General features: G+C 54.4%; 9 protein-coding genes across 9 annotated transcripts; all 9 read left to right on the top strand.

Annotated features, from left to right (window-relative positions):
• Positions 1-356: 356 nt before the first annotated feature.
• NCS1 (Neuronal calcium sensor 1) lies at positions 357-1,317 on the top strand (the record flags this gene model as incomplete). The annotated part of the gene is made up of 3 exons (XM_049347487.1): positions 357-744; positions 795-1,090; positions 1,138-1,317. The coding sequence occupies 3 exons, from the start codon at positions 357-359 to the stop codon at positions 1,315-1,317; spliced, it is 864 nt and encodes a 287-aa protein (XP_049195254.1).
• A 633-nt stretch (positions 1,318-1,950) lies between these two features.
• Positions 1,951-3,995, top strand: J4E93_009596 (uncharacterized protein; the record flags this gene model as incomplete). The annotated part of the gene is made up of 3 exons (XM_049347486.1): positions 1,951-3,046; positions 3,099-3,872; positions 3,928-3,995. The coding sequence occupies 3 exons, from the start codon at positions 1,951-1,953 to the stop codon at positions 3,993-3,995; spliced, it is 1,938 nt and encodes a 645-aa protein (XP_049195253.1).
• A 1,182-nt stretch (positions 3,996-5,177) lies between these two features.
• On the top strand, positions 5,178-6,878 carry J4E93_009595 (uncharacterized protein; the record flags this gene model as incomplete). Its single annotated transcript, XM_049347485.1, has 1 exon — positions 5,178-6,878. One exon carries the CDS (start codon positions 5,178-5,180, stop codon positions 6,876-6,878), a length of 1,701 nt encoding a protein of 566 aa, XP_049195252.1.
• Positions 6,879-7,435: 557 nt separating this feature from the next.
• Positions 7,436-9,858, top strand: J4E93_009594 (uncharacterized protein; the record flags this gene model as incomplete). The annotated part of the gene is made up of 3 exons (XM_049347484.1): positions 7,436-7,555; positions 7,750-7,971; positions 8,020-9,858. The coding sequence occupies 3 exons, from the start codon at positions 7,436-7,438 to the stop codon at positions 9,856-9,858; spliced, it is 2,181 nt and encodes a 726-aa protein (XP_049195251.1).
• Positions 9,859-10,405: 547 nt separating this feature from the next.
• On the top strand, positions 10,406-13,009 carry J4E93_009593 (uncharacterized protein; the record flags this gene model as incomplete). The annotated part of the gene is made up of 4 exons (XM_049347483.1): positions 10,406-10,424; positions 10,515-10,630; positions 10,680-12,137; positions 12,185-13,009. The coding sequence occupies 4 exons, from the start codon at positions 10,406-10,408 to the stop codon at positions 13,007-13,009; spliced, it is 2,418 nt and encodes an 805-aa protein (XP_049195250.1).
• A 1,829-nt stretch (positions 13,010-14,838) lies between these two features.
• Positions 14,839-16,443, top strand: J4E93_009592 (uncharacterized protein; the record flags this gene model as incomplete). Its single annotated transcript, XM_049347482.1, has 3 exons — positions 14,839-15,068; positions 15,119-15,755; positions 15,805-16,443. 3 exons carry the CDS (start codon positions 14,839-14,841, stop codon positions 16,441-16,443), a joined length of 1,506 nt encoding a protein of 501 aa, XP_049195249.1.
• A 683-nt stretch (positions 16,444-17,126) lies between these two features.
• On the top strand, positions 17,127-19,748 carry J4E93_009591 (uncharacterized protein; the record flags this gene model as incomplete). The annotated part of the gene is made up of 3 exons (XM_049347481.1): positions 17,127-19,375; positions 19,426-19,581; positions 19,631-19,748. 3 exons carry the CDS (start codon positions 17,127-17,129, stop codon positions 19,746-19,748), a joined length of 2,523 nt encoding a protein of 840 aa, XP_049195248.1.
• A 1,898-nt stretch (positions 19,749-21,646) lies between these two features.
• On the top strand, positions 21,647-24,516 carry J4E93_009590 (uncharacterized protein; the record flags this gene model as incomplete). Its single annotated transcript, XM_049347480.1, has 2 exons — positions 21,647-23,576; positions 23,627-24,516. The coding sequence occupies 2 exons, from the start codon at positions 21,647-21,649 to the stop codon at positions 24,514-24,516; spliced, it is 2,820 nt and encodes a 939-aa protein (XP_049195247.1).
• A 307-nt stretch (positions 24,517-24,823) lies between these two features.
• On the top strand, positions 24,824-26,228 carry J4E93_009589 (uncharacterized protein; the record flags this gene model as incomplete). The annotated part of the gene is made up of 4 exons (XM_049347479.1): positions 24,824-24,827; positions 25,193-25,883; positions 25,934-26,042; positions 26,094-26,228. The coding sequence occupies 4 exons, from the start codon at positions 24,824-24,826 to the stop codon at positions 26,226-26,228; spliced, it is 939 nt and encodes a 312-aa protein (XP_049195246.1).
• Positions 26,229-26,980: the final 752 nt, after the last annotated feature.

Raw genomic sequence — 26,980 nt, 5'->3', positions numbered from 1 at the left:
CCCGCCACTTACACCCAGCTACCACTCTGATTGCTGCTCCGCCTTCCAACGCCTAACAATTCCCCCGACGGCCTGCCCTTCCTTCCTACATAATCCGGTGCACTCCTAAATCCTCTACGTACGATATTCCGCACATCTAGCAGCCATGGGTAAATCGTAAGTTCTCTTTCCTTGCTGCTTTGTAATGCGGGGCCATCGCGCCTACCACCCCGTCGTTTGGAGATTCCTGCCCTTCACCTCGGACACGCGCGTCGTCGAGTGAAGGCCACACGTTGGATCGGACCTCGTCATGGACCCTTCACCCAGGCGCAAATACCGCCCGCTCGACCCCACGCTCGATCGCCCACGGCACAAGCATGTTGCAAGAGCTCTACATCCACGACCGCAAGAAGCCCGCGCATACAGCACCGCTGCCTCCCATCCCGTCACAGGCGCACGGAATCCCGCTGCTGGAGCACTACCACCCGCCTCTGCGGTTCGCGCGCCGCCATCACAGCGACGTACCCCGTCACGACGACTCCGGCTATGCGCACTACAAGGATATGCGGGAAATCGCCTTGGCGAATGCTATACGCGAGTTGGAAGACGACTTGGGGTCGCGCTGCGGAATCAAGTGCTTGGAATTGCAGAACCAACAGCTGATTGTACATCGCTATAGCCAGAGTAAACTATCACAGCAAGAGCTGGCCGACCTCCAGAAAGCGACACACTTCGACAAGAAAGAGCTACAGCAATGGTACAAAGGTGCGCACGCAGTGGGGCAACTGGGTCGGACTGTGACTGAGTACATACAGGCTTCCTGAAGGACTGTCCCTCGGGCATGCTCACCAAGGAGGAGTTCCAAAAGATCTATAAGCAGTTCTTTCCGTTCGGGGATCCGTCGTCATTTGCAGATTATGTCTTCAATGTCTTCGATGCAGACAAGTCCGGCACAATCGACTTCAAGGAATTCATCTGCGCGCTGAGCGTCACGAGTCGCGGCAAGATGGAGGACAAGCTGGATTGGGCGTTCCAGCTGTACGACATTGACGGAGACGGCAAGATCAGCTACGAAGAGATGCTGGCAATCGTAGAAGCCATCTACAAGATGGTATGTAGTCACGCCCTAGGAGGCGCCTTCATTACTGACATGTGCAGGTCGGCTCCATGGTTAAGCTCCCGGAAGACGAAGACACCCCCGAGAAGCGCGTTAAGAAGATCTTCCGCATGATGGACAAGGACGAGAACGGCAGCTTAGACATGGCTGAGTTCAAGGAGGGCTCGAAGCGCGACGAGACTATCGTTTCCGCCTTGTCTCTGTACGATGGTCTTGTGTGAGGAAGAGGGTCGATACCCAGTGTCATTTTCTGCTTGTTTCGTTATAGTCGATATCACAGCGCATTTGTGGGATTGGCATACCATTATTCCCTTGCTGTTAGGGTGGATGACCTCGCCTTGGCGTACCGGACATCATGAATGATGTATACAAAGTGCGCATTTCGTTTCCGCGGTCAAGAATGCAACAACAATTTCAAACTTCCTTGGTTCTGCATGTTGGTCTGACTGTAAGCCTCACCCAGGGAAGCCTATTTTTGGGTTTCTTTGGTACAAACTTGAAAATAAGCGTCTGCATGGCATGTCGGGTCTGTGTTCTGACGTGACGCAACCCTGCGGGATGCTGTCTTAGGCGGCCTTCAGGGAGCTATGGACAGGTAGCTTGAGAACAACACATTGCTAGTACCGTGCCGCCTTGCTGTCGTACCATCGCCGGCTGCACGCTATGGACAAATTACCTGTCTGATAACAAGCCATCATTTTCTCCTCCGCTATCGACTTCTGGCGACGTTTGCGCTGCGACGCTACGTTTCGGCATTCCGCCCAGCATCTCAAGCTGACGCCGGCCCGTGGGCTCCACCACGTATTAAAGCCACTTTCACGCGCCTCGTTTATATAGGCAGACACACCTACACAATGCCGCGATCCGCGATATCAACATGCAGCGCAGCGCTGGCAGCCCTGCTAGCCATTGCACCCTCGCCAGCGTCGGCCTTTTACTTCCCAGGCACCGCGCCAACTTCGTACAAGACCGGAGACGCCGTCCCGTTATACGTCAATCGCCTGACACCCGCCGATTCGCAGAACGACCCCAAGCTACGATCCGTCTTCTCTTTTGACTACTACCACCCGCCCTTCCACTTTTGCCGCCCAAAAGATGGCCCCAAGGAAATTCGCGAGAGCTTGGGAAGCATACTGTTTGGCGACCGGATACAGACGAGTCCCTTCGAGCTGAAGATGGGCATGAACGAGTCGTGTAAACTGCTTTGTGAGGCGCCATATCCGGGCAAGGACGCGGCGTTTGTAAACAGCAGGATATACCAGGGCTACGACCTCAACTGGCTGATCGATGGGCTACCTGCAGCACAATCACTTAGGGAGCCGGGCTCAGACCAGACATTCTATCAGCCAGGCTTCGCGCTGGGTCTTGTAGACGAGGACCAGCCCATGCTCAACAACCACTACGACATTGTCATCGACTACCACGAAGCATCGCCGGGTAACTTCCGTGTCGTTGGTGTGCTGGTAGACCCATACTCGGTGGCAGAATCGAAGAGGCAGGGCGACGATGGGGCGACGTGCAATGGACAGACACCGGTCATTCTGAAAGAGAACGAGGGGGATGAAAACCTGGTCGTCTTCACGTACGGCATTTACTGGCGACCAAGTCCGACTCCGTTTGCGACCCGATGGGACAAGTACCTCCACGTATACGATCCCAAGATCCACTGGTTCTCTCTTATCAACTCGGCCGTCATCGTCGTCTTCCTCGTCATAATGGTCAGCACCATTCTCGTGCGCACCCTCAAGAAGGACATCGCGCGCTACAATCGTCTGGATCAGTTTGCGCTCGAGGATTTTGGAGAAAGCGGCGACGGTGATGATACAGCGGATGACTCTGGCTGGAAACTCGTACACGGCGATGTATTCAGGCCACCGAAGAACCCGCTGCTTCTGTCGGTTTTGATTGGCAACGGAGCTCAGCTCTTTGCCATGACAGCGTTGACTATAGGTATGTCGCCAGAACATATCCCATGTCAGGTCCCTGCTAACATCAATGACAGTATTCGCGCTTCTTGGCTTCCTCTCTCCTAGCAACCGCGGCGCTCTCGGAACCGTCATCATCATCTTCTACACACTCTTCGGTTTCTTCGGTGGCTACGCCGCGGCACGCACCTACAAGTTCTTCCATGGCGAGTCGTGGAAACTGTGTTTCTTCTATACCCCGGTAGCTCTACCCGCCATCGTCTTTGGCGTCTTCTTCCTCATGAACCTGTTCGTCTGGGGCCGCGGCGCATCCGGTGCTGTGCCCTTCACCACCATGCTCGTAGTCGTCATCATCTGGTTCGTCATCTCCGTCCCGTTGAGTGTCGCTGGTTCCTGGCTCGGATTCAAGCAGGCCGCCATCGAACCACCGGTTCGTACAAACCAGATCCCACGCCAGATCCCACCTGTGGGAGGCTACCTGCGCCCTCTTCCTTCCATGGCCTTGGCCGGTGTACTTCCCTTTGGCGCCATCTTCGTCGAACTCTACTTCATCATGAACTCGATCTGGTTCTCAAAGGTCTACTACATGTTCGGTTTCCTGTTCATCTGCTTTGGGCTTATGATCATTACCTCGGCGGCGGTTACAGTACTGATGATGTACTTTTTGCTTTGCGCGGAGAACTATCACTGGCAGTGGAGGTCTTTCTTCACGGCTGGTGCGAGTGCCGCGTACGTGTTTGCTAGTTGCTTGCTCTACTGGATCAAGGATGTAAGCTGGACTAGTTGGACAAGTGGCGTGGTGTACCTAGGATACTCGGCATTGCTGAGTTCGCTGGTGTTCATTCTGACTGGTGAGTTGCAATCTAACCCCCCTGCTCGTAAACCGCGTACTAACGGAATGAACAGGCACCATCGGTTTCTTCGCCAGCTGGCTATTCACCCTCAAGATCTACAGATCCATCAAGGTGGATTGAGCGTGGGGTAGTAGTGGAGATATGCCAGTACACCTTTTCTTCTCCTTGGGATCTCAACCCGTCAAGTAGCGTGCGATCTTTGCCAATATAGACTTAGAAAAGGCATTCTTTACGTGGAGAGCGTGCCCGTACATCTTGGACTTTGCAGCTACATGTGAAAGTGAGTCTAGATTCAGTGCTACGATCAAGCGAACTGACGCGCATCCCATAACCAATATTGGAATACGCCGTATTCTATGAAACCCACTTAAAATGATAAAGAGGTACTCACTGATTCATCGTCAGCTTATCCTGTGCCAGCCTTATCATCCTCAGCTGTCTTGATGCCCGACCACTCTGATCAATTTTCCAATCTCGTTCTCCTTCTCCCTAACATACCCGTAGGGTCATCTTCTTCCTCCTTCTATGTGTACGATTGCCTACTCTTTCGCTCTTTTTCCACGATGACGTCAACGCGAGGCATAACAACGATAAGAACACACCTGGGCACACACACGATCCCACCACACGCGTTTCCAGCGTCTACAAAAGTAGCAAAAGAACGGCGAGACCCGCTCTCCTACCCGCCTACCTAAATATGCACGTTTCAAAGAATGGGACCCGTTCTCGAGTGCACCGGTGTACCACACTGTTTTCGTCGGGCATCTCTCGGATTTCAACTCTATGCATGGACCTGCAGCACGCTTTACCAGATCAGGGTTAGTGGGCGGAAGCTAGTGAGACCCTTCCCGTCGAACTATTCTATGGACCCGTTGAAACCCAAGACCCGAGAGTTTTCCGGGTGAAGATTGTCATGAGTGATGAGACTTTTTTGCAGAGGTTGGTCGTACGAAGCGTGGAAAGTTGGAAGGGTCTTATCAGGGAAATGGAGGCGCGTGCGTGTGTGTTCATACATATATATGGGTGTGCCGTTGCCCGGGTTGAAAGTGTTGATGATCAGTTTTTTTGGATTGCATCACTGTTGCGATACATCCTTGGTGTTCAACTTGTTGATTATCAGGCCACTGGGCTTTTGAATCATTCTTACGAAAGTTGATGATCTTTGACTTTTGTTGAAGTCATTGGGATACTACTCCCTATATATCAAGCTTCTTTCCGCCGCATACCCCTAACTACTAGACATATTCGTCACCCCGATCATCGACTCCACACTGCAGACCTCGAGGTCTGAATAAACCTACCATGGCGACAGAAGGCATACAATTCCCCACGACGCGGGACTTCGCCAGCCCCTCCAACGACGCAACACACCCCAGCCGACCCTCTTCATCTTCAGATACCACAACCCTCGATGCCGAAAAACCCGCTCCCCTCCACCGCGCGCCAACAGCCGAAGACATAGTCAACCTACCCACCCGCACCCTCTCCAACGATGCCAACCTAGAGGAATACACACAAGAAACCATCTCGGGGCAGATGATGCGTGAAGTACGGTCCAACGCAGGCAAAGTCGAGAAGTACGACTTGGTCACTTTTACCATTGACGACAAGGAGAACCCGAAGAATTGGAGCAAGGCGTACAAGTGGTGGTGTACCATGTGTGTTGCGGCGACTTGCTTTGTTGTTGCGTTCAACTCGGCGGTTATCACAGCGGATCTGGAGGGCGTGAGCGCGGAGTTTGGGGTCAGCGAGGAGGTGGCGCTGTTGACTATTACGCTTTTCGTTGTTGGGTTCGGTGTTGGACCTATGGCTTTTGCGCCGGCGTCTGAGATTTGGGGAAGAAGACCGGTGTATGGTGTTACGCTTGCTTTGGCGGTCATCTTCACTATCCCCGGAGCTGTCGCGCAGAACATCGGAACGTTGCTGGTGACGCGCTTCATTGCTGGTGTGGCTTTCTCGGCACCTATGACGCTTGTTGGTGGAACGCTGGCGGACATGTGGAGATCGGAAGAGAGGGGTGTTCCCATGGCAGCTTTCAGTGCAGCACCGTTCATCGGCCCTGGTGTTGGACCTTTGGTCGGCGGTTACCTCAGTCAAGCCGGTGGATGGCGCTGGTTGTACTGGATCCAACTTATCCTCAGCTTTGTCGTCTGGATCCTCATCACCTTTACCGTACCGGAGACATACGCGCCCAAGATTCTGGACAGGAGAGCGAAGAAGATGCGCAAGGAGACGGGCGATGACAAGTTTGTCACGGAACAGGATCTCGATATGCGACCTTTCAGCCAGCGCCTCCAGCTCTTCCTCCTTCGACCCTTCCAGCTGCTCTTCCGTGAGCTCATCGTCTTCCTGATCACGCTCTACATGTCGGTTCTGTACGGTCTTCTGTACATGTTCTTCGTCGCATACCCGATTGTCTACCAGAAGGGCAAGGGCTGGAGCGCAGGACCAACGGGTCTCATGTTTATCCCGCTCATCTGCGGTGTTCTGCTCTCCGCTGCATGCGCACCGCTCGTCAACAAACACTACATGAAACTGGTGGAGAAGCACAACGGCCACCCACCAGCGGAAGCGCGTCTGATCCCCATGATGTGCTCATGCTGGTTCATCCCGATTGGAGTTTTCATCTTTGCTTGGACAAGTCAGCCCGAGACCCACTGGGCAGGTCCGGCATTCGGCGGTGGCTCTGTGGGCTTCGGCTTCATCTTCCTGTACAACTCAGCCAACAACTATCTCGTCGATTCGTACCAGCACCAGGCTGCGTCAGCGCTGGCGGCGAAAACGTTCCTGCGCAGCTTTTGGGGAGCGGCTGTGGTGTTGTTCACAAACCAGATGTACGAGCGTTTGGGCGATCAGTGGGCCAGTTCTCTCATCGCTTTCATCGGGCTGGCCTGCTGCGCGATTCCTTTCTTCTTCTACTTTTACGGCGCGAAGATTCGTGAGCGTTCTCACTATGCCTATAGTGAGGAGGACAGGAACAAGGAGCAGAAGCTGGGAGCTTAGTCAGGAGAAGGATAATCTGATCGTTTTCTGTTTTGTGGATCTATCGTCAAGCTTTCTTCGACTTTTCTTGTTGTGCTGCATTGTGGGCGTTTGGAGAGCTTGGTGTTTCACCGGGAAAAGGCCGTGGGAGGGGTCTTGGGATCGAGAGGTTTCTTTCGGCATCCATAGCGTATGTTATTCGTAATCCATCAACTTCCTACTTCCAATATGACCCCGATGCGTGCAATCCTGCCAGCGGTTCCACAGCTAATCTCGAGCGAGGGAGCTCATTGACAATAACATGAAGACGAGACCTCTCAACGGTGATGTCATGGCATGATTGCAGGCCCTGGCTGGGTGGAAAAGAAGTGGATGCGATGGGCAGAGGAAATTATTCCCATCGTTGGCCGGGAATGTCAAGCTTCCTAGACGCGTGACTAGCCGGGGTCAGAGGCGATCGGCATCCTTGCCCAGGAGTGGGGCTCCAGCGAGCGGAAAGGCCGACCGAAGTCGACACTCCACCAGCGCGACTATCCGGCCCAGACAGACCTCTGACGACTTTCCCCCGAGCTTCGACCATGGACGAGCTCAAGGACACGCACAACTCCAACGCGCCAAATGGGTTTATGCAAGACACGCCGCCAAGAGCCGACGTCGATGAGATCCTGAGACGGAAGCGGAAGGCGCGAGAGTACAAGGTACGCCGTTGAGACGATGCGCTATCGATGCAGCGATGGAAAAGAGGAGGCTTTTGGGTTCGAGGGGCTTTAGTATGGGCATGTTGGAAGAGAGGCCTCTCTGCATTGCCGAATTGGGCTACAGGACCCGGCGCATCCATCACGGCAGGAGCTACTGCCCCACGAACATGCGCTGACGCTCTACTCCCCTACAGGCCTGCTATCCGTGTCGACAGCGCAAGGTCAAGTGCGACCAGAACGTGCCCTGCAAGACATGCGTCGTCCGCGAACATCCCGAACTATGTACCTACCACCCGCCGAGCGAGTCGCACCCGCCCGCGAAACGAATCAACCTCGGACTTGGACAGAACAACGGCCATGACTTCTCCAATGGCCTGGTTCACATACATGGCGGCACAGTCACGCTGCCCCGAGAGGTGCGCACACATATGACAGGGAGGATGGCTGTATACTGACCGTAGCAGGACTGGGAACGCATCTGCGGGAAATTGCAGCAAGCCGAGAAGTCGCTCAGTGATTTGAAGCATGCCGTCGGCAGCGTTGCGGAGATACCACCACCCATGAACGGCTTCTCTCCTGCTGATGGATCTGGAAACACGCCTTTGGCCGCAGCGGCCCCTATGGACGGCGAGCAGAGCCACGTCAGAACCCAAGGAATACACACGCGCAACGACATCACCGGCCAAACGATACACATCGGACCCAGCTCAGTACCAGCACTCGTCATGGCATTAGGGAGGGGTGATACACAATGGGCGCCGGGCGTGCAAGATCTCCTGGGCAAGAAGAGCATGCTGCCGATATTTGGCCTGGACAACGAAAGCGCTACATACCCCTTCGTCGACCTTTGGGGGCTACCGCACGGATCCATAGCGCGCGCCCACGAGCTTGCCAATGCATTACCGAGCGACTCTGAATGCCTGAGTTTCTTCCGCAGCTATCGCGAAACCGCGCACGCCGTATACCCCGCCGTTGCCGACATCGAGGCTATCGAATCTGATCTTCTGCTCTTCCTGATCAACCGCGCCAGCTCACAGGGTACCAACGGCATCACAGACCAGCAAATATATGGCAAAGACTTTCACTGGATAGGCATGGTCTTTGCTATACTAGCTTCGGGATGTCAATGCTCGAGTCTGTCACGAAAAGAGAGGGAGTTGACATCGCAGGTCTACGTCTGCTGCAGCTTCGAGTGCCTGCGGTTCACTAATTTCCTATCGCATGCGACAATCGAAAACATACAGACCCTTCTTATCCTTGGAAACGTCATATCAAATAACATGAACGCCGGAGTTGCTTGGAGTCTGATGGGGTTGACAGTCCGCCTCTCGCAGACGCTAGGGCTACATCGACAGTGTCCACCGTCAACGCCGGTGCAGCAAAGGGTGATCCGGAGCAAGACATGGTGGGCGCTTCTTTGGCAGGACTCGCTGCTGTCTGTCTCCTATGACAGAGCGTCGTCGACCACCACTATCGACCATACTGTACCCATGAGCCAACACACGGCGCCGGGGACAAGAACATACGTCGAGAGTATGTATCGGTTGTGCAAAGTAGGCCTCGACATAGTGCGTGAGCGTCAACGGCCACAAAACTCACACGATGCCCTGATACGAATAACGGAACACCGCAATGAACTCCAGGAGATCATGATTGATGCCGCAGACTATCTCAAAGACTCGAGAAGATGCAGGTCGATGCGCGATCAGCTCGAACACTGGGCGCTATACCTGCACATATCTTACGTCACATCTGAGCTCTGTCGACCAGCCATCAGCCCCGCCACCGCCAATCTCGATCTTTCCAAGACGCTGCGCAAGACATGCATCGACAGTCTCACCAACACGGTCGAAGCATTCCTCGGTCTGCAAAACATGACACCGTTTGCTACCCGTTCCTGGTCTGCTGTGCATCGCTCCTTGAGCTCTGCCCTACTGCTTGGTATCCTCGGCGAACACAACCGCAACGAACGGGCGCGTAGCCTATTGCAGAACGTAATCCAAGTTCTTACGGATGTCACAAAAGATGTCGATCCTGCCGAGCTCGCCACGCCCATCACGCGATCTGTCTCAGCTCTGGAGCGGCTGCTGAGAATCACCACGACGCACAACCGCAAACCGAGTGAAGCAGGCTCACAAGCGTCTCCCACGATGCACGTCTTTACCGCACAGGACATCAACAATGCCCTCAATGGCGATGCTGAGAACATGTTCTCGCAGTCGCCACTGCTTGGTCTGGATCTTGACTCTTCACCGTATGCGCTTATGGAGAGCATCGTGTGGGGTGCGCAAAAATCACCGTGAGAAGATGAGGAGCGTAGAGAGTAGTGGAAAAGCGAAACAAAAGTAATGATACCCAGATGTGAGAGCGACATGCAACGCTGTCGAATGAAAAGGTCAAACCAATAATCAGGCTCCCGTCATTATTCGGACGCCAGCAGTTTGACTGCCTTGCAACCTGCTGCCTGATTGCGCAGAATGACAGATGTTAATGCCGTTAGGAGGGAGGCGATTATTGGGCCATGTGTTTCTGAGAACAAGTTTCATATCGCGAGTGATAATTTGGCCCGTAGTCCAGCGGCCGCTAAGTAGTAGTTTCAACTGAATGTAATGCGCTGAGAGGCTCTCTTGGTACCCACCTTGTCCGCGTCGAGTGAAAGCTTGCTGTCAGCCCTACCCATGACGTCGCTAAGCGAGGCGGCTGCGAGTGTTTGCCTAGACCCTGCATCATCACCAGAACCCGTGCAAACGACCCTAGCCGTCACCTAGATGGACTTGAGCGAGCGCCTTTCCTCTGAGCTTAAATGAAGGCTTAGCTCTTGCGTCGCCCCGCCACTCAGCAGTCGCCGCCATGTTCATGCTCCGAAACCGTAAGTCGAGCTTTGTTTGCCATGTTTCTCTTTCCCGAGCCGCTGCCCCTCCCCCTCCGTTGCTGCGACGACACTAATCCGTACCACCAGTCAGTAAATTTGTCTTTGGCGACAGCTCCAAGGAAACCATCGTCGAAATCGCCCAGGGCCAGCTTTACCTCGTGCGACCCCGCTCTGTCAAGGGATACTCGGAGCTTATATTCAAGGTACGCAAGCCCGTGATCCTGGACTGCATGTGCATTAACAGCCTAGTAGGACGCTGCAGCTACCATCCGCCGCACCGGGCAGGAGTTCCAGTACCAGCTCGTCATCCAGCGCGCATACGAGGAAGGCGAGGAGGATCTGCTAGCAGAAGAAAACGAAGACGCCGCCCTTGACGCGCTCGCAGGCGACAAGGACGAAAAGACGTTCCTGCTCGACGAAGACCTCCAGTTCCGTGACGACGTCCGCTCCACCGGCGAGAAGATCTTTGCGTGGCGCGACCTCAGCGGCGACGTCGACGACCTCTGGGAGTTTGTGTGCGACCCGTCAGTCAAGCCCGAAACCGCGTCTTTGTTTGAGCGCGTGGCCCTGCAGTGCCAGTACGAGAGGAAGTTCCGGAGAAGCCACGAGCACGCGACCGAGGACGACCTCGCTGCCCTAGCCTACTACGAGGAACCTATCCCCGACGCGAGCCCCATTGCAAGCCCGACCCTCTCGAACGCCCGCGCCCTACCCGTCGAGCCCCCCACTACCGAAGAGCTCTTTCCCAATACAACGAAGGAAAAGATGGCCAAGAAGGTTGCAGGAAAGGGCACTGTCCCGGAGCAGGAGGATGCTACGGCCGCGCCGCCCTCTGCTGTCCAGCCCCAGGCGCTTGAGACCCTGGTCGAAGGAGACGCGGAGCTTCACCTCTTCGACTTCCCCTCGGGCACCTTCATGAAGCAAGACGACAAAGTCAGTGTCACGGTCACCGAGATTGGCGACTGGAATTACTGGCTACATATTGCTGGAGAAGAGCGCGAGTGGTTGGGACAACCCATTGTCGAAGACATCAATCCTGTGTTCAACTACGAATACAAGTCCTTCATCTTCAACCACTATCTAGACGACGGTTCGGCATACTCATGGCTGTTGAAGTTCAAGGATCAGGACGAGCTCGAGAACATTCAGCAAGGTGTGATGCAAGCCCTCTGGGAGCACTTGAACAAGGTCAAATGGGGCAAGGCAAAGGACACCGATCGAGAGTACGTTCTAGAGGCCTTCCAGGACTTGACTATGGAGGACGCGCCAGACGAAGAGCCAGAAGAGGAAGAAGAGGAGGACGAGGAAGAATACGAGAGCACCAACGAGCAGCGGAGCGAACACTACGACTCTGATGAGTCTGAAGATGACGTTGAGACTGGTCCCACCGACGGAGACCAGAACTCGCAGCTGGCGGTTGGCTACAAACACGACAGGTCCTTCGTTGTGCGTGGAAACAAGATCGGTGTCTTCAAGCATACCCCGGAGAACCAGCTGCAGTTCTCCACAACCATCTCCAACATCAAGACACCGGGAGGCAAGGCTTTCAATCCGAACAAGGTCATGCTGCACCAGCAGGATCGCGACATGATTCTTCAGAACTTGGAGAACCCGAACAATCTCTACCGAATGGATCTTGAGACTGGTACCGTTGTAGATGAGTGGAAGGTGCATGATGACATTCCCGTCAAGGTCTTCGCTCCGGAGAACGTATGTAAACATCCCCTAATATATGATTGAAAGCTAACATATTGAAGAAATTTGCGCAAATGAGCGGCGAGCAGACCTTCCTGGGTCTCTCCGACAACGCGCTCTACCGCGTCGATCCTCGTTTGGCCGGCAACAAGCTAGTCGACGACCAGCTCAAGCAGTATGCTACCAAGAACGCATTCTCCGCCGCTGCGACTACCGAAAAGGGACACATTGCCGTTGCGTCCGAGAAGGGAGACATCCGTCTCTTTGACAGACTCGGCATCAACGCCAAAACTCTCATTCCCGCGCTCGGTGACCCAATCATCGGCATGGACGTCTCAGCCGATGGTCGCTGGGTCCTCGCCACCACGCGAACCTACCTCCTCCTCATCGACGCCCTCCAAAAGGGCGGCAAGAACGACGGCAAACTCGGTTTCGAAAAGTCCTTCGCCAAAGACGACAAGCCCCAACCACGCCGTCTCGCCCTCACACCTGCCCACGTCGCCCAATTCCAACACGAAACCAAAGCACCCATCTCCTTCACCACCGCGCGCTTCAACACCGGCCTCGACGACAAAGAAACCACCATCATCAGTGCCACCGGCCCCTTCATCGTTACTTGGAGTATGAAGAAGGTGCTAGCCAACCGCAAGGATCCCTACAATATCAAGCGCTACTCTGAAGAAGTGAAAGCCGATAACTTCAAGTTCGGATCTGACAAGAACCTCATCGTTGCGCTGCCGAATGAGGTCGACATGGTGGCTAAGCGTGCGTTGCAGCGGCCCACGCGCGAGAGTATCGCTATGCCAAGTCGGGTTGGGGCGGGCAGGAAGAGTGGGGTCAGAGGGAGCTATCTTGGTAGAAACGAGATTGTGAATAGCCCGTATTAGGCTGTGAATCGCTTACGCTTTGGCGCTTGCTCGGCGTGGTATGGGTGTGCAGTCTGGTGGTGGTTGCGATGATCACTATGCGGTGTCGGCGTTGTGTTAATCTTTCCTTCTTCTTCTTCTTCTTCTTCTTCTTCTTCTTCTTCGACGAGCTACGGATGCTGTGACGACGGGATTCGAATAGCTGGTTCCTATATGATTCCCCTTTTTTTTTTAGATCGAGACTCGAAATGGCACATGGTTTTTATTGCAATATGCGTTGTTGTTGTTGACGTGGTTGAAGATGATGTCCCATTTTGTTGGTTATAGAGATCGATCCGGTCGCCCCATGACTTCTAGGTGCTAGCATGCACTGTCTCTTTGTTTCGAAATCCCGGTACGGGAGGCTACGCACTGTGTTCTGCGTCGCCATGGTTGTTTTGTGATAAGTGTGCATGTTGTAGAATTGTTGCTTGTGGAAATTATTGAATAGAAGTTTGGTGAGAGAGACGTTTGGTGCGCGTTTTAGAGATTAATCAAAGGGGTTCCTCAGAAGGCGTTTGATTGGCTCAAGATGTTTCTTGCCATGCGGTTATAGATGGTAGTAGGTTAGGAGTGAGGCTAAGTTTTGACTGCACGGAGTGCATGTGAGACGTATACTGACTTTGTACCTTTACCGCTGCAGTGTGCGAGACGGAAGGGGTTGGCTAGGTGAGGAGGGGGTGTTGTGGAGCGTATGCTCTGTGGTATGAGAGGGAAGGATTTGGGCTGGCTACCTAGGTACGGTCTAGTATATGGTAAATTGCCATATAGGGGTGTTGTGGTAGGTGGTAAGCTACTCAGATGTTGCTGATTCGGTTGAGATTATTCATGGACTGGCGCATCTGCGATGACGACGACTAGTATTTGGATTCCTTTTTAACGGCATTCGATGTGTATGTTGGAAACAAGTATGAGAATGGGGTCTTGGTGCTGGTGATATTGGTTTGTATGAGATCGCATTGCGAATTCCGTTCTTCTAAGCCATGGATGTAATACCCGACGACTTCTATTCATTATCGCTTTTGCCATCGTCTGGTGGGATAGTTCGGGCATCGTTTTTGTCCTTGCTATTGCGAGAATCGTGACTGGCTCGTCATTTATTGGTCGCCGCGGTACCCTGGGACGAATGAGCAGGCATAATGTGGTTGATTGATCGTTGATGGCGTTGGTGATGCCGATGATTGATCGATAGATAGGTACCCACATAGGTAGGTAGTAGGTAGGTACCCGTTCACGTACTTCACGTACTTCGCATGCTTCGCATAACCGCAGCACCCCACTCGAGGGAAAAATAAAAGCCTCTGAAGACACTTCGTACGAAGGTCAATAAAGACAATCGGGAAGCTTACCTCATCTTAGGACTTTATTATCTTTCTCTTGCGGAGTCGATGTTTCCTGCAAAGCACCTGTTCAGTTCTCTCTTGTGCGAGGCGGCAGCATTATGACGTTATCTCCCACCATAATGTTCAGCCTCAAAGCCAAACACAAAGGTAAAGGTATCAATCCAAACTCTACTTCGTTGAGAATTTCGGCCGGTCTGCGGTGCGCGGGCCTAATTCCGTTCCGTCCACAATGTACATCCCCCAATGTCGATCTCCCCGCCCAGCCCCACCTCATCACACTTTATCCCCAACAAGCCCGCCAGACCGCCTATCATGAAGCTTCGGGGTGGAGTCGTACCGATCTCGGCATTTGGTTAAGCTTCGGGATGGGTCTTGGAGTGCTTAATATGCTCGCCTCCCCTGCTGCGCTCCCGCGCGCTGCCGTTCTTGCTTTACTACACACTGTTTTGAGACTGTGTGCATACGAAGATGCGTTTCTTCACCTCGAAAGACCTGGAGAGCGTGGAGCAGAATGAGGAGAAGAAGGTCGAGATGATGAAAGAAGGAGATGGAGACGCAGAAGCCGGGCCTGCTGCACGGGTGGAAGACGAGATTGACCCGGTGATCGAGAAGCGCGTGCGACGGAAATTGGACACCCATATCGTTCCATTACTATCGGCACTGTATCTGCTGGCATTCCTCGACCGGTCAAATATTGGGTACGAAGAACATCTTTACAATAGAGAGAGCATGGCTAACGTGGCATCAGCAACGCGCGAATCGCAGGCATGGAAGAAGATCTCGACCTGAGTAGTTCGCAGTACCAGTGGCTACTTACCATATTCTACATCTCGTACATCGTCTTCGGGTTCCTCGCAATCATGTGGAAAGTCGTTCCACCGCATATTTGGGCCGCGGGCTGCGTATTCGTCTGGGGCCTCGTTTCCACCGTACAAGCTGCGACAACTTCATGGGGTGGGATGATGGCACTGCGGTTCCTCATGGGAGCTGCAGAGATAGCATATGGGCCAGGCGTGCCATTTCTGCTTTCATTCTTCTACTTGAGGCATGAGCTTGGGCTTAGGTGTGGGTTGTTCCTATCGGCTGCACCGCTAGCCAACACGTTCGCAGGTGCTCTCGCGTATGGGATTACGAGTGGTAATCCTGGAATGGCGAAATGGCGCGTATTGTTCTTGGTAGAAGGCTTGCCTACAGTCGTTATGGCTGCAGTTGCGTTCTTTTTCCTACCAGACAGTCCGGAAAAAGCGAAGTTTCTGAATGAAGAGGAAAAGGCGGTTGCGAGAGCTCGTGGTGTGGCACAGGCTGGCGCTGGAACAAGAATTGGAGCTATCAACTGGAAAGAGATGTTGGAGGGACTGATGGATCTAAAAGGCTGGATACTCGGTGTAAGTCTGACAACGCGATGTGGTGGTTCTTAACTGACCTAAATAACAGCTCATGTACTTCTCCGGGAACGTTGCATTCTCGTCACTACCGGTATTCCTCCCGACGATCCTCAATGAAATGGGGTTCTCCAAGGTCAACGCGCAGGGACTCACAGCACCGCCATTCTTCTTGTCCTTCCTCACAGTAATCGCCACATGCTACATCGCGGACCGGACGCAACAGCGAGGTATCATGATCGCTATCCTCACGGCCATTGGAGGGATTGGCTATGTCATCTTGGCAACCACGAAGAGCGTAGGAGCGAGATATTTCGGAGTATTTCTGGCTGCCGCGGGAATCTTCCCAGCTATTGGCAATGTACTGCCTTGGGTCACGAACAACCAGGGCAGCGATACGAGGAGAGGCACTGGAATAGTAATTCTGAACTTGATCGGCCAATGCGGACCTCTGCTGGGGACTCGATTATATCCCAAATCAGAAGGGCCATTGTACGTCAAGGGCCAATCCGTATGTGCTGGATTCATGTTTCTGTTCTGCTTGCTTTCTCTCTTGCTGAGGACAATTCTCGCTTGGGAGAACAAGAAGCTGGATCGCAAGTACGGGACATTGGCGCAGCAAAGGGAAACCGGTGGGAGCAAGAGGGAACTAGGCGAAAACTATGGCCCGAGATTTCGCTACGTCTTGTAGGTGTAGAGCTACCAATGACAAACCAAGCTGTTATCGCACTGTGGTGCCACTCGATATGCAACTCGAAGCGGGGCATGTCGAGGCCAGAGAGATACCCAGGTATGGAATTGTTTGATCGGCTTGATCGAGAAGTGTTCCTTGCTCTTTCTAATCTATTGATGACTAGTGACGCACGGAATTACCATTAGAGGTCGGGGTAGTGAGAACAAGCGTAATAGCGCCAAATCAAGTGCTAGGGCGAAGCAATGGCGCATGCAGGATTGCCATGTTCCCGAACCGGCAATTGACCACGCGACAGCCGTTGCTCAGAACAGCCACCAACGTGTACAAACCAGTCGTCGCACTGGCATGCGGACTGCAGGACATTATCGCGGAGATGGCGACATCGATGGGGTTGCTGGCAGCAGTGTGCGCGAGATCCACCGGATGGTTCACACATGCGAACTGCAAAGCTGGAGAGGCTAGACCCCCGGGCGGGCCCACACTTCCAGGGCACGGACACCGAGTAACGTCACTGGTAGATTCAGGACGAGATTCGCAGCAAATCCACACTCAGCACTTCCGACGCGCTTTTCCACCCACCCTCCTGCGTGTCTACTTATCAGTGGCCTATTATTGCTGCACACCTCCGTCACGCAGCATTAACACTGCAATTGTTATCTTGATCCACGCGCTTTCCCGTAATGGCCTCAAATCCGTCTGGCCCTGCTGGCCCTGACGCCGGCACTGCTGCCACCTCCAGCGGTCCTTCGTATGCGGCAGCTGCAGCCGCTCCACCTAAGAAGAAGAAGACGCATCGCGGTGGTAAGAAGCGCAAAAACAGGAGACAGAGTTTTGCAGCTGGAGCCGATCTCGCGCAAGGCGACTCCATGATGGAGGAGCGCCCGAGTCTGGCCAATGTCGCCAGCCATGGGCAGTCGCGAGGGAGCAACGGCTTCTACCGCACCCACAGCAACCTCAGCAACACAAGCCTCGAGAGCGAGGCTCTGCTGGACCACCGCGAGCAGCCCACCATCCGGACGCGTCGTCCCAGTGTGCCTGTAACGTCCATGTACCAGCCGAGGGCAAGTCAGCCCAGCGTCAGCACGCCTCAGCGTCTTCAAGCCGCAAACTCCTACGGTCGCTCACGCCTGTCGCATACTCCCGAGGAGAACTACAGTGATGGCGAAGACGATGCGGATGATAGAACGCCACTCATGGGTTCGTCTCAACGCGACATCAGGACGTCCACCAGTTATGGCTCCAACAACGGCAAGCCTCGCCGAGGAAGCAAGAACTCCGCAAAGAGCTTCAAGCATATGCCAATGCCAGAACACAGGCCGGACCTGTTCACTCAACACCACCACTCTACAACCAACCTCGACGACTACGACGTGAACAACCCCCCGTCCGTGCCTACGAGCCCAGCTTTCGAGGCTAGCAGCGGTTTAGACGATGTTATGCTTCCGACAGACTTGGATCACATGTCCGACCCAGGAAGGTCCAACAGTGCATCCCGAGATGCACTCATCAACATCGATGAGGACGCCCATTCAGGCACTCCACCTACTCCGGGCGACTTCGCACGCCGCATGACCGGTTCTGCGCTTGAAGATGTCTGCTTCCCCCACGAGGACATGTCTGAGATGGGACACGAGGATTACATGAACGCCCCCACGACCGGTGAGCCTACCACTCGCCGAAGACGCCGCCGTTGGCCCGATCTCGACGTTCTACAAGCTTGGGCACACGAGGAGAAGGAACAACGGACAATTGAAGGCATGCGCATGCGCAAGGTTAGCGAACCGCTTATGGTTGAAGGACGCCTCCGTCCGAAACGACGCGTCTGGCATCGCGAGGACAGCGACGCTCCCTATCGTTTCACCTACTTCAACGAGACGTTTGACAACACCATTCACAGCCAGAGCATCAGCGAACTCTTGCAACCTGGGCAGAGCTTCAGGAATCTCTTCGTTCCTGATCCACCGATCCTGGACGACGACAGCGATTCTTCCGACACAGAAGATGACATGCTGCATGCTGGCCCCAACGGCGGCTACTCCTCACGCACAACAACGCGTTCGACTTCTAAGGCCGAGGGTAAGTACTCTTCTGGAGAACAGACGCGCTCAACAACCCCGCGTCCAACGGATGCAGGAAAACCCGACAAGCCCAATGGCGAAAAGCCGAAGCGGTTTGGCCCACGGCCTGCCTGGTGGTTGGATGTCATGTCCCCCACGGAGACTGAGATGAAGGTCATTTCTAAGACGTTTGGCATACATCCATTGACCTCGGAAGACATCCTCATGCAAGAGCAACGCGAAAAGGTCGAGCTGTTCAAGCACTACTACTTCATCAACTACCGTACTTTTGAGCAAGATGAGAACAGCGAGGACTACTTGGAGCCCGTCAACCTTTATGTTGTTGTGTTCAGAGAAGGCGTAATAAGCTTCCACTTCTCCATGACACCACATCCTGCCAACGTCCGCCGCCGTATCCGCCAACTCTCCGACTACCTCGTCTTGTCACCAGACTGGATCTCGTATGCCATCATTGATGATGTCACCGATGCGTACGCGCCTATGATCCAGAAAATCGAAGAGGAGGTCGACGATATTGATGAGGCTATATTGCGACTTCATTCGAGCGAAGAAGAGCAGGAAGCTGAGAAGGAGAAATCCTACAGCTACAACAACCCGCACTACAAAGAGCCTCCCGAGATCAAGTCGCAGCAAGAAACCGGCCGAGACATGTTGCGACGTGTGGGTGAATGCCGAAAGAAGGTTATGAGCCTCTACCGCTTGTTGGGTAACAAGGCCGATGTCATCAAGGGTTTCGCGAAGCGATGCAACGAGCAGTGGGACATTGCACCTCGCAATGAGATTGGCATGTACCTTGGAGATATCCAGGATCATATTGTCACCATGACAGGCAACCTGAGTCATTACGAGAAGTAAGTTGAACCTTGCACAACTATAGACCGCGAACTAATCAGCTCCTCAGTCTCCTGTCTCGTGCTCATAGCAACTACCTTGCCCAGATCAACATCAGGATGAACGAACGTCAAGAGAAGACGTCTGATATTCTTGGCAAGCTTACTGTGCTCGGAACGATCGTCCTGCCAATGAACGTTGTGACGGGTATCTGGGGTATGAATTGGTGAGTCAAGACCTCAACCCTGATGGAACGATAAACTAATCAAGCTCAGTCTCGTCCCGGGCCAAGACATCGAGAACCTCAATTGGTTCTGGTGCATTACTGGAGGCCTCATCACCTTCGGCCTTATGTGCTACTTCATTGCGAAGAGGGTGTACGGCATTGTTTGATCACGTTCAAAAGAAAAGCATAGACTGCCATTTGGTTGAGAGAACACATCGTATCGCGTGGCGTTGGTGGTCGGGTTTCGCTCGCGTTGAGTCGTCCCAGGTTTGAGTTGGACCAAGACAGTACACACGTTTGCTTTTGTACCACTACTACATATCGGAGTCAGGCTTGTTGTTCGACTAATTAATGACAGTTGTTTGAATTCCAACCGTCAGTGTGCTCTGCTGACCCGCTTTCGTATGTTATTTCCTCACAGTGATACCGATGTTTGCGCAGTCATCTGGCCCCCAGTGTCGCCCCTCTTCGAAACACAGACGGGAGGCCACGTACAGTGAGTGTTATCGCCCAGCCGTGTTTACCGGCAGCTATGCGTCTCCGGTGAGTGAGAGAGAAAAGTGGGTATCTACCGGGAGGTGGCTTCGTTTCATACAGTCACTCCAGGTGGTGAGTCGTTGGGAAGCTGAGACATGTCCAATAGCAAGAATGTGGCTTGTTTCGGCAGTGATGTGGTCACTATGGGAGGACAGATCTACTGGACCAAGAGGCAGAGTCACGGCGCGGGTCGTGGGAAGGATGCAGATGGTGGTGAGGGTGTGCACTGGGTTCTTAAGGCAGTGCTTTGGACGTCTGCATGGTGCAGCCTGTTGGATTCTATCCCGATCTTTACAGTACTCTGATGCACGCCTCAATCGATCGAAGTAGGTCAGACACAGTGCGCTTCCCTGCAGCGAGGGTCTGGCTTGTAGTATGCATGCCCGCGATGTGTTCAGTACGTTGGGTAGGTGCTGCTCCGTCACGATGCAAAGGCTCCGGCGAGTTCACGGTCGTGGAAAAACTCTTCAACGGTCTCATCGATGTGCTTTTCTGTCGATCGCGTCAAGAACATGCTTCTTGCGAGGCGTTCTATGCGAGGTGGGCAGGGTGACCCTGGGAGTATTGGGTTGCTTCACTTTTGGGCTTTGCGTGCGGTGACGCAGGAAGGTTCTTGTCTTGCAGCTTGGTGCCAGGTTGGGCCCAAGTTCCATCTTCGCCGCTGTGCCGTTGATGGAGTCACCAGGCAGCCGGCAGCGATGGGGAAGGGGCAGTCAGCGGCGTGAGTCGTTGTCAGCCGCAGAAGCACCGTCCACATGCTCGAGCGCTCACCGCATGCGGGGCTATGCGCATAGGTGATGGCGCAATGTCCGGTGAGTTCTTGGTGCCCACAAAAAGAAACTTCTAGCGAATGTGACAGCTTGCAGGTAATGGTTCGCATAATGTGCGATGCGCGCGCTCCCGTCGTGGCTCGATGTAGGGCTGCGACGGCGCGGTGTGCCCATCTGGCTGCGAAGAGGGTACCTAGGTAAGGCAGACAGGCTTTGCGTAGACAGGCACTGCCCGACGGCGCCCGTATGTATTTAGTCACTGGAAACGCGGTGTTGAAACACATGGTCCAGCGTGCGGTCGGTTGAGGTGGTGCGATTGGTTTGACGTCATCGGCCTCAGGGTACCTCTTGCCTTCTGGGCAGGCCAGAATCAAGTCTTCTGACGGGGTCCGCTATTCCTGACACTTGACGTCGTCTGCCCTACTCGCGTTCATCCTCTTATTACCCCACCTCGTTTGCTATCGCGGTCCTGCCAGTATTGCGCATCCCCAACGATAGTGAGCGTGTTGATCAACACTCTCGCCAATCACCCAGCCCCGCCCGCTCGCGATCGACGCCTGCGAGTACCCGCCCTCGCTCAGCCGTTCACAGTCACGCCTAGCAGCGAGTCACCACGACTGGCTACGTAGGCGAGCACCCGCCGCCAGAGTCTATAGACATCCCCTATCCTCTACTTCCCTCCTGCATTGCATTGCGCGCACTTCCGAGCCACTGCAACTTACCCCTCCACTTGTCTTTCCACGACTCCACGCCGCACCATGTCGGTCATCTACAAGAGGAGCGAGCGCGACCGCGAGTGGGACACCACATCCACGCGCACTGGTGCCACTGGCTATACCACGGTGCGGCGCTACAAGGTGCCCGACCACAGCCTCGAGGAAGACACGTACGAGACCGAGATGCGCATGGTCCACCGTGGGCGCGACGACTTTGACGACCGTCGCTCCGTCAAGGACTATCATATCGAGCGCCATGAAGCGCCCGCTCCCCAACGAGAAGTGAGACACTACCACTACGCCGAACGTGAGCGCGAAGTTTCGCCTGTTCGTTCCGAGTATCGCATCCAGCGCGAATACGAGCGCTCCCCCTCACCTGCGCGCACCGAGATCCGCATCTCCCGGGACTACGACCGCGAGCGCGAGATCTTCCCGCGGGAGCAGCCCTATGAGTTGGAGAAGTACTCGAGGTCTACTGAGTATTTCCGCCCCGAGCCGCTGCCCCAACCCCCACCACCCCAGCCCCAGTCCATCTACATCCGCAATGAGGCCCCCCAGCCCCAGCAGATGCCACCCATGCAGATGCAGATGCAGCCTATTATTATCCGGGAGGAAGCCCCTCAACCCATCATCATCCGCGAGCGCGTCCAAGAGCCATCCTACGAGCTTGTTGAACGTACTGAAGAAGACAGACAGATTGCTCGTCCGCAGCGCCACGAGGAAGATTACTACTACGAGCGCAGAGTGAAGGAGATCGATCGCGGCGGTCGCTACGATGAGCGATACGCCGACGAGCGTGAATACGACCACCGGTGGGGAGATAAGAACTACTACAGCGACGACGACATCTACATCCACAAGGAGAAGGATACCTGGGGCGGAAGCGAGACCCGCACCAAGCGTGATGTTGCTGCAGGCGCTCTTGCCGGAGTTGCTGCAGGACAAATCATCAGACACCACCGCAAGAGAAAGGGTGAAGCCGCTGGAGGCAACATAGGAAATGCCCTTGGCTACGGCACGCTCGGTGCTGTGAGTGCTGTGGCTCTCGATCGATTTAACAACCGTGACAGATCCCGATCTGTTTCTTCTGATCGTGGCAGAGGCAGCCGCCGTGCCAAATCTCGCCACCGCAGCAAGTCGAGGGTGAAGGAGCTGGGCACGCTTGCCGCACTCGCCGGTGTTGGAGCTCTCGCCTACGCTGCCGGACAGAGGAACAAGAACAAGGTGGTCAAAGAGGAGACGGTTACGGTCATAGAAGATCGGCACCGAAGCAGGTCACGTCATGGAGGCAGATCGCGTTCGAGGAAGAGCCGAAGAAGGTCCAGGTCCGCCTCAGTGGCTGATGACAGGGGTAGGTCTCGTAGCACGAGCAAACACCTAGACCCTGAGCATCGCAACAACAGAGCAGCGCAAGTTGGCCTTGCCTCTGCTGCTGTAGCCGGTCTTGCGGCACGCAGCCGTAGCAAGTCTCGAAAACGCAAGGGCAAGCGCTCACCTAGCCGTATCCGACAGGGTGTACCAATCGCTGCCGCTGGCGTTGCCGGCGCAGCTGTCACTGGACTTTATGAGAAACGCAAGGCTAAGAAGGAGGCTAGGGCGGCATCGCGGTCCAAGTCAAGGTCGCGCTCAAGGTCCAGGTCAGTCCTCTCCCGCCTTACCGGACGCAACCGCAGTAGACGTGGAAGTACAGTGAGTGAACCTGTTTTAGTAGAGTACGGCGATGATCCGGTGTACACCGATCGTGCCAGTAGTCGCAGTCGAAGCCGGGACCGCAGCCGCGCGCACCGTAGACGGCGAGGAAGCTCTTCTTCCTCTGGTGGTCGACGTGGAAGCCGGAGCCGGAGCCGGAGCAAGAGTCGATCACGAAAGGTCGCGGAGACGGCGGCGGTTGCCGGTGTAGCTGGTCTGGCTGCCCATGAAGCAGCGAAGCGGCGCGACCGTAAGAAGGCCGAAAAGGAAGCCGAACGACGACGTGAGTCCACCCCACGCCCACACCGCAATTAGCATACTCAACATCACCAGGCGAGGAGGATTCAGCCTACTCCACAGGCACCTACAGCCCCTACGATAGTCCCACTCCCACCACTGTGTCCACTGCCTCCACTGCTCATCCTAACGACTCTCGCTACTTCCCTGAGACGAACTACTTTCCCCCTCCCCCTAGTGCTCCAGTAGACCCCAACCCCAACCTCAACTTCAATCCCAACACCAACAATCCTTATCCTCCGTATAACCCAGCAGACTTCCCTCCGCCTCCCCAGAGCGCATACGAGCCAAACCATCCCTCACATTTCGTCAACCCACCACACGACGACTTGCATCTCGGCAATCCATATGCACCCCAGCACCAGCAACAACACGAACCCTATTACGGCCAGCCACGACGTGGGGGTGACAATGTGAGTGCTCCAGTCCCTGATGGCGGTAAAGAGCACCATAACTTTGCGTCTTCACGTGGTGGGTGGAGGCCGCTGCCTGCCCATGAACCTGAACAATTCGCTGATACCAAAACAGGGCCCGTAGACGATCCGCCTAGCCCGAGTCCGTCCCCAGAAGAAGATAAGAGCGTCCACTTCGACTTGAACTCACAAGTTCGAGAGATACCCTCCCGAGAGCCCTCACGGTCACGGGAGTCTTCGTCCGATTCCGATTCCGAAAGACAACACAGACATCGAGATGATCACGATCACAGTCACAAGCGGCATAGGCGACGCAGGGATGACGAACGATCGGATGCGACAAGAGAGTCCGGCAGGGCTCGTAAAAGGCGCCACCGCTCTGAGAGCCCCGGGTCAGATACCTCTGATGCTACCATTGAACTGCCACCGCGCTTCGACGAGAAGGGGCGGCAGCAGCCTGAGGACCCACTGGCGGAGAAGTTGGAGAGTATTCTGCAAAACATCTTTCGATAGCGTCTCTTGCTTTCTTGATTCTCTCTTTCTTTTGAGTTACATCTTTTTGGTTTACAGAGGCACTTGATACATGTTTCTTGGTGTTCCTTTACTGTGTTTGGGCGTTTCGAGATGGGTTGGATCATGAGAACGAAGTTACGATATCACTGCATTGAGTTGTATTCCTGTAATTATGCGTAATACTTTTTCCTTCGTACACTCTATTATGAATGTTATGTTTTTAATGTTTGCAAGACTGCCTCGATTGCCTGTGTTCTATCGTGACTTCCTGCCTTGGGAGACTGCGAGAACAGAGGTGAAGGTGGCCATGGGTCGCACCTTCCTTGTTACACCTCAGGGTCGCCGCGGCTGCTCCTTCTGTAGACGTCCCAGCTTGGCACTTCGATAAACTTCACCATCACCCTCACTCCCTCCTCTCTTTAACCACACCTTCCCCCCGCTGCCGCATCAATCCCTCACATCCCTTCGCACCTGTTTCGCTCAATTCTCAACAACATGATTGCGCCACGCTGCTTCTCAGTCTATGCCGCGCTACTGACGGTTCTCGCAACAGCAGCACTTTCTGCTACTGCGGATTCGCCCTTTCCGTGCACTGGGTAGGCTTGGAAGTTTACCTTCTGCAGGATCAATGAAGCTAATGCGCACAGTGGTTCTATCTACTTCACCGGCCATACAGTCGATGGCCTCCTCTTCCAGAACCCAGATCTCTATCACGACCTCTACGTTTTCAAATGCGTCACTACAGTCGTCTTCACAGCGGATACCGGCGGTGAAGCGGCCAACAACACTCGCGTGAGAGAGCTAGAGCGCGGCCTCGAAGATGCTTACAAGTTCATGTCCGACGTGGCTTCTGTTAGGCCGGATGGCACGCAGTCTACGTCTACTTCGAACGAGGAAGCGCCACGTGAGGCGCTGCACAAAAACTTCATGCTGCACAACAAAACTAACCAGTATACCACAGTTGCCAATGAGACCACGGTCCAAATCGGCAAACACACTATCGTCTCTTCTTCACTACTCGGCCTATCGAACGCACAGATCCTCTACCTTCGTCTGCCGGACAGTACATACTTCGGAGAAGGGTACAAAGCGTACGGCGAGGAGTCGCTCAAGAAGTTGTACAGCGCAGACATCTCGGAGATTACCACTACCGATGGCAAGGCCACGTACACGATCGACGATCTCAAGGACATCATTGCGACAATCCTTCGCGATCGTCGAGCCAACCAAATTCGCGTGATGAATTACCAGTCGGCTCTTTCTACCGACGACTATGACGATCAGCTCGACCATGCGGACCGGATCGTGTCTGCTAAGCTCGTGATGGACGTCGTGGAAGAGGAGGAGATCGGTGGGAATGACACGGCGTGAGTTTAGTTCTGCGGTCGCTCGAAGACAGGCATGCTAACGATGTCAGATATGCATGCGACTCGATGCGTATACTGCCAACAAACAACCTCGATACCCCGGACTATATCAAGAAGGTGGATGCGTTCTTCGAGTACGCTAAGCGTGATCCCGATATGGTAAGTTGAAGTCCTATGTACATGCAGTAGTTCACTGCTAACTAAATCCAGTGCCAGAGTCTTGACGAATGTGGTCAGAGGCGCCAGAACATCAAAGATCCCTCCAAGGTCAAGTATAACGAGGTAGATCATGTTGCAAACTTTCTGAAGCGGGAGTACCACATCCGGATAGACACCGATGTCTGATACGGTATCATGTACTAGTACAGGATATAGCCAGGGACGATATGAGAAACTTTCTTCCATGATGGAAGAATGATTGTGGTGGATTGTGAGATGCTACATAAAATAGATACCACAAAAGGAATGAACTCATATGCTCACTACGCCCTCAACACCTCCAATGCAAAAACAAGAAAAGCTCAAGCCTCGTCCTTCTTCCAGCCCGTCTTCCGTTTGGTATCAAATTCAGACGGACTCAGCCTTCGTGCCGTAGGCTCTTGCCCAGGAGACCTCGGCGGCGAAACATCCTTCTTCTCCTCTTCTTCTACTTCCCACGCCCTCTGCCTCTCCAACCTTGCCTTCAAAACAGGATCCATGCCGTCATGCGCCGATGGCTTGCGCTGCGGCACGGGCGGCGGCGGCTTCCTGCTCTCGCTCGTCCTCCTCAGTCCTGCCCTCGAGTCCATAGCGACGGGCATAACAGGCGGGATCTGGCCTCTGACCTCCCTCACAACAGGGACATCAGAAGCCGCGATGGCGCCACCGAGACGCGCGAATGGTGCTGGGCTTGTGGGTGACATGGGGATGCCTGAGGTTGATGGCGTTCCGGGGATCTCTTGCGAGGGGTGCATGGGGGCACGACGATTGCCTAGCATCATGTGACCATACGTTTGGTCGCCAACAGCGGGGAGAGAATAGTTAATTTCTTTTGGTGCGGGCTTGGGTGCTGGAGGGGGGCAGGGTGCAGATTTGTTGAGGGCGGGGTTGGGGGCGGG

This window comes from Alternaria ventricosa (genome assembly GCF_023758065.1).
Source record: "Alternaria ventricosa strain BMP 2768 chromosome Unknown scaffold_23, whole genome shotgun sequence".
Taxonomy (NCBI): Eukaryota; Fungi; Ascomycota; class Dothideomycetes; order Pleosporales; family Pleosporaceae; genus Alternaria; species Alternaria ventricosa.
Note: the sequence above shows the minus strand (reverse complement) of the source record. Positions and strands in the feature narration are given on the sequence as shown.